The following is a 12,966-nucleotide window of genomic DNA, read 5'->3' as shown; positions in this document are numbered from 1 at the left end:
GCAAAGAGAATAAATTCCTCAGTATTTAAACTAGCAGCACTACTCTGAAAGCAAATGATAAAGGCAGGCAAAGGCAAAAAGTGACACAAATTGCAGTCAATTCTAGGTCCTAAAAAGATGTTTTGGCCAGGCACGGTGGCTCATGCCTGTAATCCTAGCACTTTGGGAGGCCCGAGGCAGGTGAGTGACCTGCGGTCAGGAGTTCAAGACCAGCCTGGGCAACATGGTGAAACTCCGTCTCTACTAAAAATACCAGTCAGTCATGCCTGGCAGCACAATCCCAGTTACTTGAGAGGCTGAGGCGGGAGAATCACTTGAACCTGGGAGGCAGAGGTTGCAGGGAGCTGAGATTGTGCCACTGCACTACAGCCTGGGCAACACAGTAAGACTCCATTTCAAAAAAAAAAAAAAAAGCTTTTCTTTGAGCAACATCCCCACCTTGTGGACATCTAGGATATTGTTAACACTATTTCTGCTGTGCTGCACTTTCCACAAGCATAGGCATAAACAGAATGTAGGTACATATAACAAATGCTATATCCTTAGCTAATCAACAAGTACATGATTTTAAAATTGCAGAAAGCAGTATAACTTCAAATAACCTTGGAATTTTAAGGTATCTTCCCTATAACTGGTTACTAATAAATTTCCCTAGGTCATCTAGTTTTGAATACCCTCAAATTCTGGATGGACAGAAGTTTAATAACACAGGCACTGGCTTTAGGAGGCAGTAACGAGAAAGAAACCAGTGGAATGGAGACTATGGTTTAGGAAAGAAGCATAAATAAGACATTGTCAAGCTTTTCCCATCTATTAATAACATATGTCTCTTTAAAAAATAGTCATAAAGCCTCTTGCATTATTACCTTTTTTGAGCTGTACACAATGTGGCACAATATGCATTTTCGTTCTCGTACCATAGTGACCAGATCTGAAGCACTCAACGTCACACCTGCAATGAGGAAGTAACATTTAGTAACCTTTTCTCCTCAGATACTTTCTTGCATTCATCTTCACATAGCCAAAATTACAAGTCTTGTCTTCCTCACCTCCACCTTACTCCTCCCCTAGTCTTCCCGTTTCCAGGTGCATAGGGTAAACATTTTGGGAGCCATCCTTGATCCTTCTTTTTTACCCCATATCCACCCTCATTAGGAAACTGTCAGTCCTACTTTGATATATAGCCAAATTCCGACCACTTCTCACCACCCAGCATACCCATCATCCCACATGGCATTACCCTACTACTGAAATGACTCCTTCCTTCTGCTCTTGTCCTCTCACAGCTGATTCTCAAAACCATGTTTTGAGAGTAGCCAAAGATTCTCAGAAGAACATTATTTTAAAGTTTAATTCAGAACAGCCGGGTGCAGTGGCTCACACCTGTAATCCCAGCACTTTGGGAGGCCGAAGCGGGCAGATCACGAGGTCAGGAGTTAGAGACCAGCCTGGCCAACACTGTGAAGCCCCGTCTCTACTAAAAATACATAAATTAGCTGGGCGTGGTGGCAGGCGCCTGTAATACCAGCTACTCAGGAGGCTAAGGCAGAATTGCTTGAACCCGGCAGCGGAGGTTGCAGTGAGCCGAGATTGCACCACTACACTCCAGCCTGGGCGACAGAGCAAGACTCCGTCTGAGGAAAAAAAAAAAAAAAAAAAGTTTAAGTTAGAACATATACAGGTTGAACATTCCAAATCTAAAAATCTGAAATCTGAAATGATCCAAAACCAGAAACTTTTTGGGTGTCAATAAGATGCTCAAAGGAAATGCCCATTGGAGCATTTTAGATTTGGAATGTTCCGATTTGGGATGTTCAGCCAGTATATGTTCAGTAAGTATGCAAATATTCCAAGATCCGAAAAAATCTGAAATCCACAATACTTTTGGTCCCAAGCATGTCGGATAAAGGAACTCAACCTGCATGTAATTCCTCTGCTCAGAATTTTCCAACGGCGTCCATCTCACTCACAGAAAACCTAGTCTTTGCAAAAAAAAAAAAAAAAAGAAGAAGAAAAAATACCTAGTCTTTGCTTTGGCTACAAAATCTGTTTCTCTCTTCTTCTCTGAATCATTCACACGCCCTACCGTTCTTCCTCTATCATTCTAGTGCACTCGCATTGCCCTCGTTGCTATTCTTTGACCACATCACAGATCCTCCCACCTTAGCACCTCCACATTTCCTGTTCTCTGCCTGGAATATTCTTCCTTAAAAAGTCCTTATGGTTCCCGTGGCTCATTGCTTTTCATCAGGTATCTAAAATATTGCCTATGGGAGAGGCCCTGCCTGACATTCTACGTAACGTTGCACTTTCTGACACCCCACCTCTCCACATAGTTCCAGTTTCTCTATTCCCCTATTAACCTGCTCAATATTTTTATAGCATTATGGGAGATCATGTTTCCATAGAAGGCCTCAACAATATCTGCTACCCCATGTGCTCTTTTGCAGTGTGATCTTGCCCCCATCCATGAAAAGGTGGATGGAGTCTGTTTCCCCTCCCTGTGAACTATTATGATCAATAAAATGTGGCAGAAGTGATGCTGTATAACTTATGAGGCTGGGCTTTCAGAAATCTGTACCTTCTGCCTCTGCCCACTTGTTATGCTCCTCCTTGAAAGCCAGCCACCGTGCTGTGAGAAGCCAAAGCCACAGGGAAAGGCCAGGTAAAAAAAAGAACTGAGGCCCCCACTGAGCACCCAAACAACAACCAGGACCAACTGACAGCCAGAAGCGTGAACCATCTTGGGGGCTCCAGGTCCAGCCACCAATGAGAGACCCCCAAGTGAGACCAATACATAAACCATCCAGATAAGCTCTTTTCAACCCACAGAATTGTGAGACACAATACAATAGTTGTTTTAAGCCAGTAAATTTTGGAATAGTTTATGAACAAGCAATATCTGGAACATGCGTTTTTTACTACCTCACATAGTATGTGTTATTCTCTGTCTCTGCCAATTAAAATTTAAATTCCATGAGAAAAAGGACTTTGTATAGTTTGTTCACTAGTATAGTTCTGTCTAGCACTTAGAACAGTATATGATATACCATAAGCAATTCAAAAGTATTTGTTGATTATTCCAAATGGAACTAACATGTGAATTAAGTAACCGAGCTGAGTAAATACTGGGGTTTGAGGCCAGGCACAGTGGCTCACACCTGTTATGCCAGCACTTTGGGAGGCTGAGGTCGTAGGATCACTTGAGGACAGGAGTTCAACACCAGTCTGGGCAACATAGTGTCTCCACAAAAAATGAAAGAATTAGCTGGGTACTGTGGCTCTTGCCTGTAATCCCAGCTACTTGGGAGGCACAGCAAGGAGGATTCCTTGACCCTAGGAGTTTGAGGTTATAATGAGCTATGATTGTGCCACTGTACTTCACCCTGGGCAAGAGTGAGGCTCTCTAAAAAACAAAAACAAAAACAAAACAAAACAAAAAAAAAAGCAAGAAAAAAGAAAACACCAGGGGTTTAGATTAAGACTCAACAATGGTTGACTCTTTCATAATCCTCTAGCACTAGCACACTTTCCTCGAGTCCCTGCTAAAGATGCTCTATATGAAATTTTAAATCTACTCCCCAAGCAGCATTGCTCCTTCCTCTACAGAATAACATCAGGCCCTAATAGACACATCTGCTTCCTCACCTGAGGTACATTCCTTAGGAGATTTTAAAACTGTGACATAATGAGGTTACAAACTACCACAGTTTAATCTGTAACTCCTAGATAATATGGCAGAAGGAAAGAGGCCTAAGGTTCTCCACTCCTCTGATTACTCAGCAGTTTTCTTGCCACGTAACCTACTTCATAATATTACTGAATTCCTAAATAATTTTATTCAATAATAAAGTTCAGGCCGGGCATGGTGGCTCATGCCTATAATCCCAGCACTTTGGGAGGCTGAGGTGGGTGGATAACTTGAGGTCAGGAGTTCAAGACCAGCCTGGCCAACGTGGTGAAACCCCGTCTCTATTAAAAATACAAAAATTAGCTGGGTGTGGTGGCATGTGCCTGTAATCCCAGCTACTCCGGAGGCTGAGGCAGAAGAATTGCTTGAACCCAGGAGGCGGAGGTTGTAGTGAGCCGAGATGACGCCCCTGCACTCCTGCCTAAGTGACACAGCGAGACTCTGTCTCAAAAAATAAAAATAAAAAATAAAATTCAAAATGCTAAAGTAAGATTATGGAGTAAAAATATGGACATTTAAGAAAGCTGAATGTCAATTAGCTACCAAAACAAAGAAATACACCTTTGTGGATAGGTACAGTATTATACTTTCCATATTACTAATAATCTCTTAAATCTCAGACAGAAATGTTAAGTGCTATAGCATACTACTTCTAACTGCTTTATAATGTAACATTTACTTCAACTTTAATTACTACTTACATGTGTTATTTTGTTACTTCAACAAACATTTATTGAGCACTAAGCACACTATTCTAAGGGTTGGAGAAATTGGTGAAGACACATCCAGAAATGTTTTAAGTTGTGCTTCTAGTTATCAACCACTAAAGCAAAACAGGAACAAGAAACTTAGAAGCAATAAAGTCAGTGAAACAGTGTGACTCTCTGGTAGAAATTATAGCAGTTACCGTGGAGGTTTCACATATTTACTTGGTTGAAAACCAAGCACTAAAATACAAACTGTGCTTTTATTTGACAAAGCCAACAACATCAACCCCTAGTAAATGGATAAAGAAATAAAGCCATACAGCATAATAGAAATACTCTATATCAACCTTTTAACCAAAGTCTCCCTCTTTTTAGTTATTTTTTCCTTTCACAAGCTCGTTTCTAATCTGCATATGTTAAGAATACTCATTTTCATTTTCTTAAAAAAATCAGGCCGGGCGCGGTGGCTCAAGCCTGTAATCCCAGCACTTTGGGAGGCCGAGGCGGGTGGATCACGAGGTCAGGAGATCGAGACTATCCTGGCTAACATGGTGAAACCCCGTCTCTACTAAAAATACAAAAAATTAGCCGGGCACGGTGGCGGGCGCCTGTAGTCCCAGCTACTTGGGAGGCTGAGGCAGGAGAATGGCGTGAACCCGGGAGGCGGAGCTTGCAGTGAGCCGAGATCACGCCACTGCACTCCAGCCTGGGAGACACAGTGAGACTCCGTCTCAAAAAAAAAAAAAAAAAAAAAAATCAAAATGTAACTGCCAGCAAAGTATTCAATCGATAAGAAAGACTTAGTATTTAAACCCTGAGGTGACATGATTCCAGGCAAAGTAACTTTAGTTTGTATATTCTTAAATTGGGTAAACATATAAATTCCATTAAGCTTTCTGAAATACTGTAATTAGCCCAGCCTTCTAGATGGGAACCATTGCTCTTTTTAAAGGCCTTGACAAAGACTAGAAGCCACGGAAATACAAACCATCCAACTCTGTGATCTCAACCAAGGTGACTGAGAAGTGACAAACTACAAGTAAGGAAGGAATTCAAACCCACTGTCATCCTCACTTTAGCCACCTTACATTTTCCCCTATGTCAATTAAATATAACCTTCATGAAATTTTTCAATTCTTCTCTAAATAACTGAGAAAGAGCTGTGATATTCTAACTGTAATAACCTAAAAACCCTATCAAAGGTATTTTTTCTCAAAATTCTAATTAATATTGTCAATAAAATTACCATCCTCCCTAGGCAAAACCATACCATGTCTAGTTCTTTTCTTTTAGACTCTCATACTTAGTCACAAAGGCACTCAACCCCAGGCAAGGAAATGGAGAGGGTAGATCACAGCCTGATTCTTTTAACTCAGAATTATAACTAGTGTCAGTTTCCAATTCCTTACTTAATTCTGGAACTTGGCAAGCATTCTGCCCTAGAGGAAAAAATAACCCAGAAAGAAGCTGGGATAACACAGACCCTAACAAGGGAATAAAACTACTAGCAAAAGTTATCATCTAACAAAGTAAGTTATAAGCCCAAGACAGCATGTACAAAGACGGACTGTTTTGGGTTTTTTTTTTTTTTTTTTTAGAAGATGGAGTCTCGCTCTGTCACCCAGGCTGGAGTGCAGTGGTGCGATCTTGGCTCACCACAACCTCTGCCACCTGGGTTCAAGCGATTCTCCTGCCTCAGTCTTGTGAGTAGCTGGCATTACAGGCATACACCACCACGCCCAGCTAATTTTTTTGTGGTTTTTTAGTAGAGATTGGGTTTCACCATATTGGCCAGGCTGGTCTCGAACTCCTGACCTCCCTCAGGTGATCCGCCCAGCTCAGCCTCCTAAAGTACTAGGATTACAGGTGTGAGCCACCACACCCAGCACAAAGACTGTTTTAAAAGTGTAACCAGATAGCTTGTTGCATTTACTTAATAGTTGAAAGTTTGTATTCTTGTATTTAACAGTATCTTTTTTTTTTTTTTTTTTTTTTTTTTTTTGAGACGGAGTCTCGCTCTGTCACCCAGGCTGGAGTGCAGTGGCCGGATCTCAGCTCACTGCAAGCTCCGCCTCCCGGGTTCACGCCATTCTCCTGCCTCAGCCTCCCGAGTAGCTGGGACTACAGGCGTCCGCCACCTCGCCCGGCTAGTTTTTTTTTGTATTTTTTAGTAGAGACGGGGTTTCACCATGTTAACCAGGATGGTCTCGATCTCCTGACCTCGTGATCCGCCCGTCTCGGCCTCCCAAAGTGCTGGGATTACAGGCTTGAGCCACCGCGCCCGGCCAGTATCATTTATATATACTTTTTTCCCCCAAAGGTTCACACCATAATTTAAAATTCTGTGACATGAATCATAAGCACTGCAAGCTAATGAATGAGCCTAGATGAATGATCACTATTCTTCTCAAAGAGTTTTGTTGTTCTCCATTCATCTTATTGTTTGTGTTTGAGACAGAGCCTCACTCTTGTGATCCAGGCTGGAGTGCAATGGCGTGATCTCGGCTCACTGCAACCTCCACTTCCCGGGTTCAAGCGATTCTCCAGCCTCCCAAGTAGCTGGGATTGCAGGCTCCTGCCACCACGCCTGGCTAATTTTTTAATTTTTAGTAGAGATGGGGTTTCACCATGCTGGCCAGGCTGATCAAGAACTCCTGACCTCGTGATCCACCTGCCTTGGCTTCCAAAGTGCTGGGATTACAGGAGTGAGCCACTGCACCCAGCCTCATCTCATTGTTAACAGTACATTTAATAATCTTTATCCATTTTGTATATGTACAAAAGAAAATTCTGTACTGTTCATAAAGTGGAAGTGGATCATCATAAAGATCTTCATCCTCAGTCCTCACATTGAGTACACTGAGGAGGAAGCAGGGGAGGGGTTGGTCTTGCTGTCTCAGGGGTGGCAGAGGCAGAGAAAAATCTACGTATAAGTGGACCTGCGAACCACAAACCTGTGCGGTTCAAGGGTCAACTGTATACTTTCTCTTCCTTAAGATTTCCTTAATATTTTCTTTTCTCTAGCTTACTTTATTGTAAGGCTACAGTATACAACATATATAACATGCAAAATATGTGCTAATTAACTCTTATGTTATCAGTAAGGCTGCTGGTCAACAGGAAACTATTAGTAGTTAAGTTTTGGGGGAGTCAAAGGCTATAAATGGATTATTGACTTCATATGATATCGGTGCCCCAACCCTTGAGTTGTTCAAGGGTCAACTGTATTTTTCTTTATCAGTCTATCTATGGGTTTGTTAATATTATTAATCTTTTCAAAGAACCAACTTTGTCATTTTGTCTATTGTCTTTTTCTATTTCCTTAATTTCGACTGTTGCGTTTATTACCTTTCCTCTTATATACTTTAGGTTTATTTTGTTCTTCATTTACTAGCTTCTTAAGGTAGAACTTGAGGTCACTGTCTTTAGGCCTTTTTTCTTTTCCAATAAATATGTTTAAACCCATAAACTTCTCTGTAAGCACTGCTTTAGTGGCATCCCACATTTTTTAGTACTTTTTAATAAATGTTTTACTTTAGAATAGTTTTACATTGATATAAAAGTGGTAAAGAAAGATAGTACAGTTTCCATATACCCCATGTCTAGTTTCCCACATTAACATCTTTCATTTGGCCACGTCAGTGGCTCATGTCTGTAATCCCAGCACTTTGGGAGGATGGCTTGAAGCCAGGAATTCAAGACCAGCCTAGTCAACACAGCAAAATTCATGTATCCACAAAAAAATTAAAAATTATCCAAGTTAGCCAGGTGTGGTGGCTCACACCTGTAATCCCAACACTTTGGGAGGCCGAGTCAGGTGGATCACCTGAGGTCGGAAGTTGCAAGACCAGCATGACCAACATGGTGTAATCCCAGCTACTCGAGAGGCTGAGGCAGGAGAGTCACTTGAACCCGGGAGGCAGAGGTTGCAGTGAGCCAAGATCTCACCATTGCACTCCAGCCTGGGCAACAAGAGTGAAACTCAGTCTAAAAAAAAAAAAATCTTACATTAGTATGTTACATTTGTCACAATTAACAAACCAATATTGATACACTGTTATTTATTTATTTATTTATTTTTGAGACAGCCTCAGCTCTGTTGACCAGACTGGAATGCAGTGGTGCCATGTTGGCTCACTGCAACCTCTGTAACCTCCGCCTGAAACTATGTCGCAAAAAAGAAACAAAAATCTTACATCAGAATGTTACATTTGTCACAATTAACAAACCAATATTGATACACTGTTATTTATTTTATTTATTTATTTTTTTGAGACAGAGTCTCACTTTGTTGCCCAGGCTAGAACGCAATGGCGGGATCTCAGCTCACTGCAACCTCTGCCTCCTGAGTTCAAGCAATTCTCCTGCCTCAGCCTCCTGAGTAGCTGGGACTATAGGCACCCGCCACCACGCCCGGCTAATTTTTGTAATTTTAGTAGAGACGGGGTTTTACCATATTGGCCAGGCTGGTCTCAAACTCCTGACTTTGTGATCTGCCCGCCTTGGCCTCCCAAAGTGCTGGGATTACAGGTGTGAGCCACCTCACCAGCCTGATACACTGTTATTATGGAAGCCATATTTTATTCAGAAGTCCTTTTTTTTTTTTTTTTTTTTGAAACACACTCTTGCTCTGACTCCCAGGCAGGAGTGAAGTGGCATGATCTCAGCTTACTGCAACCTCCGCCTCCTGGGTTCAAGCAATTCTCCTGCCTCAGCCTCCCGAGTAGCCTTACAGGTGCCTGCCACCATGCCCAGCTAATTTTTGTGTTTTTAGTAGAGACAGGGTTTCACCATGTTGGCCAGGCTGGTCTGGAACTCCTGACCTCAGGCAATCTGCCTGCCTTGGCCTCTGAAAGTGCTGGGATTACAGGCGTGAGCCACTGTTGCCCAGCCCAGATATCCTCATTCTTTACCTCCTACCTTTTTTCTCTTCCGGCATGTCATAGAGGATACCACATGACATTTAGTCATCATTTCTCCTCTGGCTCCCCTTGGCCATGACAGTTATTCCACAAATTTTGATGTCATATTTTCAATATCATTCAATTCAAAGTACTTTCTAATTTCCCTTGTGATGTCTTCTTTGACTCACAGATTATTTAGAAGATTCATTGAATTTCCAAATACTTGTAGCCTTTTACATATCTTGGTTTCTAATTTAATCTTATTAAGAGGCTGGGAACTATGACTCACGCCTGTAATCCCAGCACTTCGGGAGACTGAGGTGAGTGGATCACCGGAGGTCAGGAGTTTGAGACCAGCCTGGCCAATACGGTGAAACCCCATCTCTACTAAAACTAAAAAATTAGCTGGGCGTGGTGGCAGGCACCTGTAATCCCAATTACTTGGGAGGCTGAGGCAGAAGAATCACTTGAACCCAGGAGGCAGAGGTTGCAGTGAGCTGAGACTGCACCATTGTACTCCAGCCTGGGCTACAAGATCGAAACGCTGTCTCAAAAAAAAAAATTAATTAACAATAATCATAATAATCTTATTACACTCAAAGAACATATACTATATTAGTTTAATCCTTTCAAATATACTGAGAATTACAGCCCAGCATCTGGTTTATATATACAGTGGGGGAAACAAAGTATATTCTGTAGCTCTTGTATGGAAATCATTTATACTGTTTTTTTTTGTTTGTTTGTTTTTGAAGACATGGTCTCGGCCAGGCACAGTGGCTCACGCCTGTAATCCTAGTACTTTGGGAGGCTGAGGTGGGCAGATCACAAGGGGTCAGGAGTTTCAGACCAGCGTGGCCAACATGGCAAAACCCTATCTCTACTAAAAATACAAAAATTAGTCTGGTGTAGTGGCAGGAGGCTATAATCCCAGTTACTTGGGGAGCTGAGGCAAGAGAATCGCTTGAACCTGGCGGGTAGAGGTTGCAGTGAGCCGAGATTGCTCCACTTCATTCCAGCCTTGGCAAAAGAGCAAAACTCCGTCTCAATAAATAAATAAATAAATAAAAATAAATAAAGACACGGTCCCACTCTGTCACCCAGGCTGGAGTGCCACGACACAAACATGGCTCACTGCAGCCTCAACCTTCCAGGTTCAAGCAATCTTTCCTACATCAGCCTCCCAAGTAGCTGGGGCCATGGGCACATGCCACCACACTGGGCTAATGGTTTTATTTTGAACAGACTGGGTCTCTTTATGTTGGCCAGGCTAGTCTTGAACTCCTGGGCTCAAGCAATTCTCCCACGTCAGCCTCCCAAAATGTATACTAATTTTTGTTGTTATCATTGAGAGAAGAATGTTCAAATCTCTATGATAGTGAATTGTCTATTCCTTTAGTTGTATCCATTTTTGCTTCATGTATTTTGAAGCTCTGATATCAGGCATAAGCATAGTTATAACTGTTACATCTTTCTCATGAACTGACCTTTTATTGTTATGAAATGATCCCTTTAACTCTGGTGATACTTTTTATATTGAAGTCTGTTTTATCTGATATAAATATAACCACTCTAGGCTTCTTATGCTACTTTGTCTGATCTTTTTCCATGCATTTGCTTTTAGCCATTTTGTCTTTATGCATTAAATCAGTGTGTATTCCATTAAAGCCAATGAAGTTATTAATACAGTTGAATTAGATCTACCATTTTATTATTTTTAGCTCCTCTATTTTTGTTAAGTTATACCTGTTTCTGTCTCCTTTGGATTATTCACTTTAATTTTTCCACTAGTTTTTTTTTTAGCAACACTTCTTTGCATGATTATATTTTCCCCCCAGTGGTTGCTGTAGGAATTCCAACATGTATCTTTACCATTATACTCTTTACTGTGTTAAAAAGTACCACTGGCCGGGCACGGTGGCTCATGCCTGTAATCCTAGCACTTTGGGAGGCCAAGATGGGTGGATCGCCTGAGGTCAGGAGTTCGAGACCAGCCTGACCAACAAGGTGAAACCCGTCTCTACCGAAAATACAAAAATTAGCTGCGCATGGAGGCGGCGCCTGTACTCCCAGCTACTCAAGAGGCTAAGGCAGGAGAATCGCTTGAACCCAGGAGGCAGAGATTGCAGTGAGCAGAGATGGCGCCACTGCACTCCAGCCTGAATGACAAGAATGAAACTGTTTCAAAAAAAAAAAAAAAAAAAGTACCACTACAGGTAATATGTAAAAACCTTGCAACCATATAGGCCCATTTACCCTCACCCATCATCCCATGCTTTATGGGATATGTTTTATATCTACCATATGTAATGAACCCCCAAGATGACACTTTTTTGTGCTATAGTCATTTTTTTAAGAAATGAAAAAGAAAGTTTCAAAATATCTATCCAGATATTTACAAGTTCTAACCTTCATTGCTTTCTGAAGATTCAACTTTCCATCTGGTATCATTTCCCTACAGCCTGAAGAACTTCTTTTAGCATTTCTTATAGTGCAGATCTACTAGCAATGAATTATCTTACAATATTTTTATTTCATATTATTTCTCTCTTTTTTTTTTTTTTTTTTTTTGAGACAGAGTCTTGCTCTGTCACCCAGGCTGGAGTGCAGTGGTATCATCTCAGCTCACTGCAACCTCCGCCTCCTGGGTTCAAGCGATTCTCCTGCTTCAGTATCCCAAGTACCTGGGATTACAGGTGCCACTAATCATGCCTGGCTTTTTTGTATTTTTAGTAGAGATGGGGTTTCACCATGTTGGCCAGGCTGGTCTCAAACTCCTGACCTTGGGTCATCCACCCACATCAACCTCCCAAAAGTGTTGGGATTACAGGCATGAGCCACTGCACCCAGCCCCATATTCTTTCTTGAAGGCTATTCTGCTGAATCTGAAATTCTGGGCTGACATGTTTTTTCCTTCAGCACTTTAAGGATTCTCTATTCGCTTCTGGCCTCCACTATTTCTGATGATTCATCAGTGGTAAACGGAATTGTCTCTTTGTATCTAATATGTTGTTTTCTTTGCTGTTTTCTAGATTTTTCCTTTTGTCTGCCAATAGTTTAACTATAAGGCACTCACCCACACTTTTCTTCGTATTAAAATTCTTGAGGTTTCTGTGGTTTTATTTTTATCTTTCTTGGGGTTTGCTGAGCTTACTGAATCAACCAATGTATGTCCTTCACCAAATTTGGGAAATTTTCAGCCATTAAATTTTTAAACATTTTTTTCTTTCTCATTGTTTTTCTTCTCCCTTCCAGATTTCAATTAAATATGCTGGGTTTTTAAAATATTGATCCCAGGTCACTGAGGATGTATTTCTTTTTCCCTCTCACTCTTTCTTCAACTTTAATTTCAAGGATGCTTTCCTCTGTCATCTCCATTCTTCCATTAAGCCTCATCCAGTTTACATTTTTATTTTAGGTATCATATTTTTCAGTTCTACAATGTCTATTTAGTTATCTTAGTTTCACACACATTCTTTATGAGTACGTTTTCCTTTATATCATTATTTCCTTTACTAATGCACAGTTATAAAAGTTTAAAATCATTTCCTGCTAATCCCAGCATTTGAGCATTTTAAGGTTACTGTCTAGAGTCTCATTTAGCTTGAGAATAGGTTACATTTCCCTGTTTCTTTGTATGTGAGTAGTTTTGGAATATATCCTG

At 41.2% G+C, this 12,966-nt stretch overlaps 1 protein-coding gene across 6 annotated transcripts in view; it reads right to left on the bottom strand.

Annotated features, from left to right (window-relative positions):
* Positions 1-12,966, bottom strand: part of ZNF106 (zinc finger protein 106) — an 81,841-nt gene that overhangs the window by 57,543 nt on the left and 11,332 nt on the right. For all 6 annotated transcript variants that reach the window (XM_009209991.2, XM_009209993.3, XM_009209992.3 and 3 more), the window contains exon 2: positions 867-952. In XM_009209991.2, the coding sequence (XP_009208255.2) occupies positions 867-920 (54 nt within the window). In that variant the 5' untranslated portion in view covers positions 921-952. The remainder of the gene's footprint in view (positions 1-866; positions 953-12,966) is intronic.

This window comes from Papio anubis, chromosome 7 (assembly GCF_008728515.1).
Source record: "Papio anubis isolate 15944 chromosome 7, Panubis1.0, whole genome shotgun sequence".
In the NCBI taxonomy this organism is placed as follows: Eukaryota; Metazoa; Chordata; class Mammalia; order Primates; family Cercopithecidae; genus Papio; species Papio anubis.
Note: the sequence above shows the minus strand (reverse complement) of the source record. Positions and strands in the feature narration are given on the sequence as shown.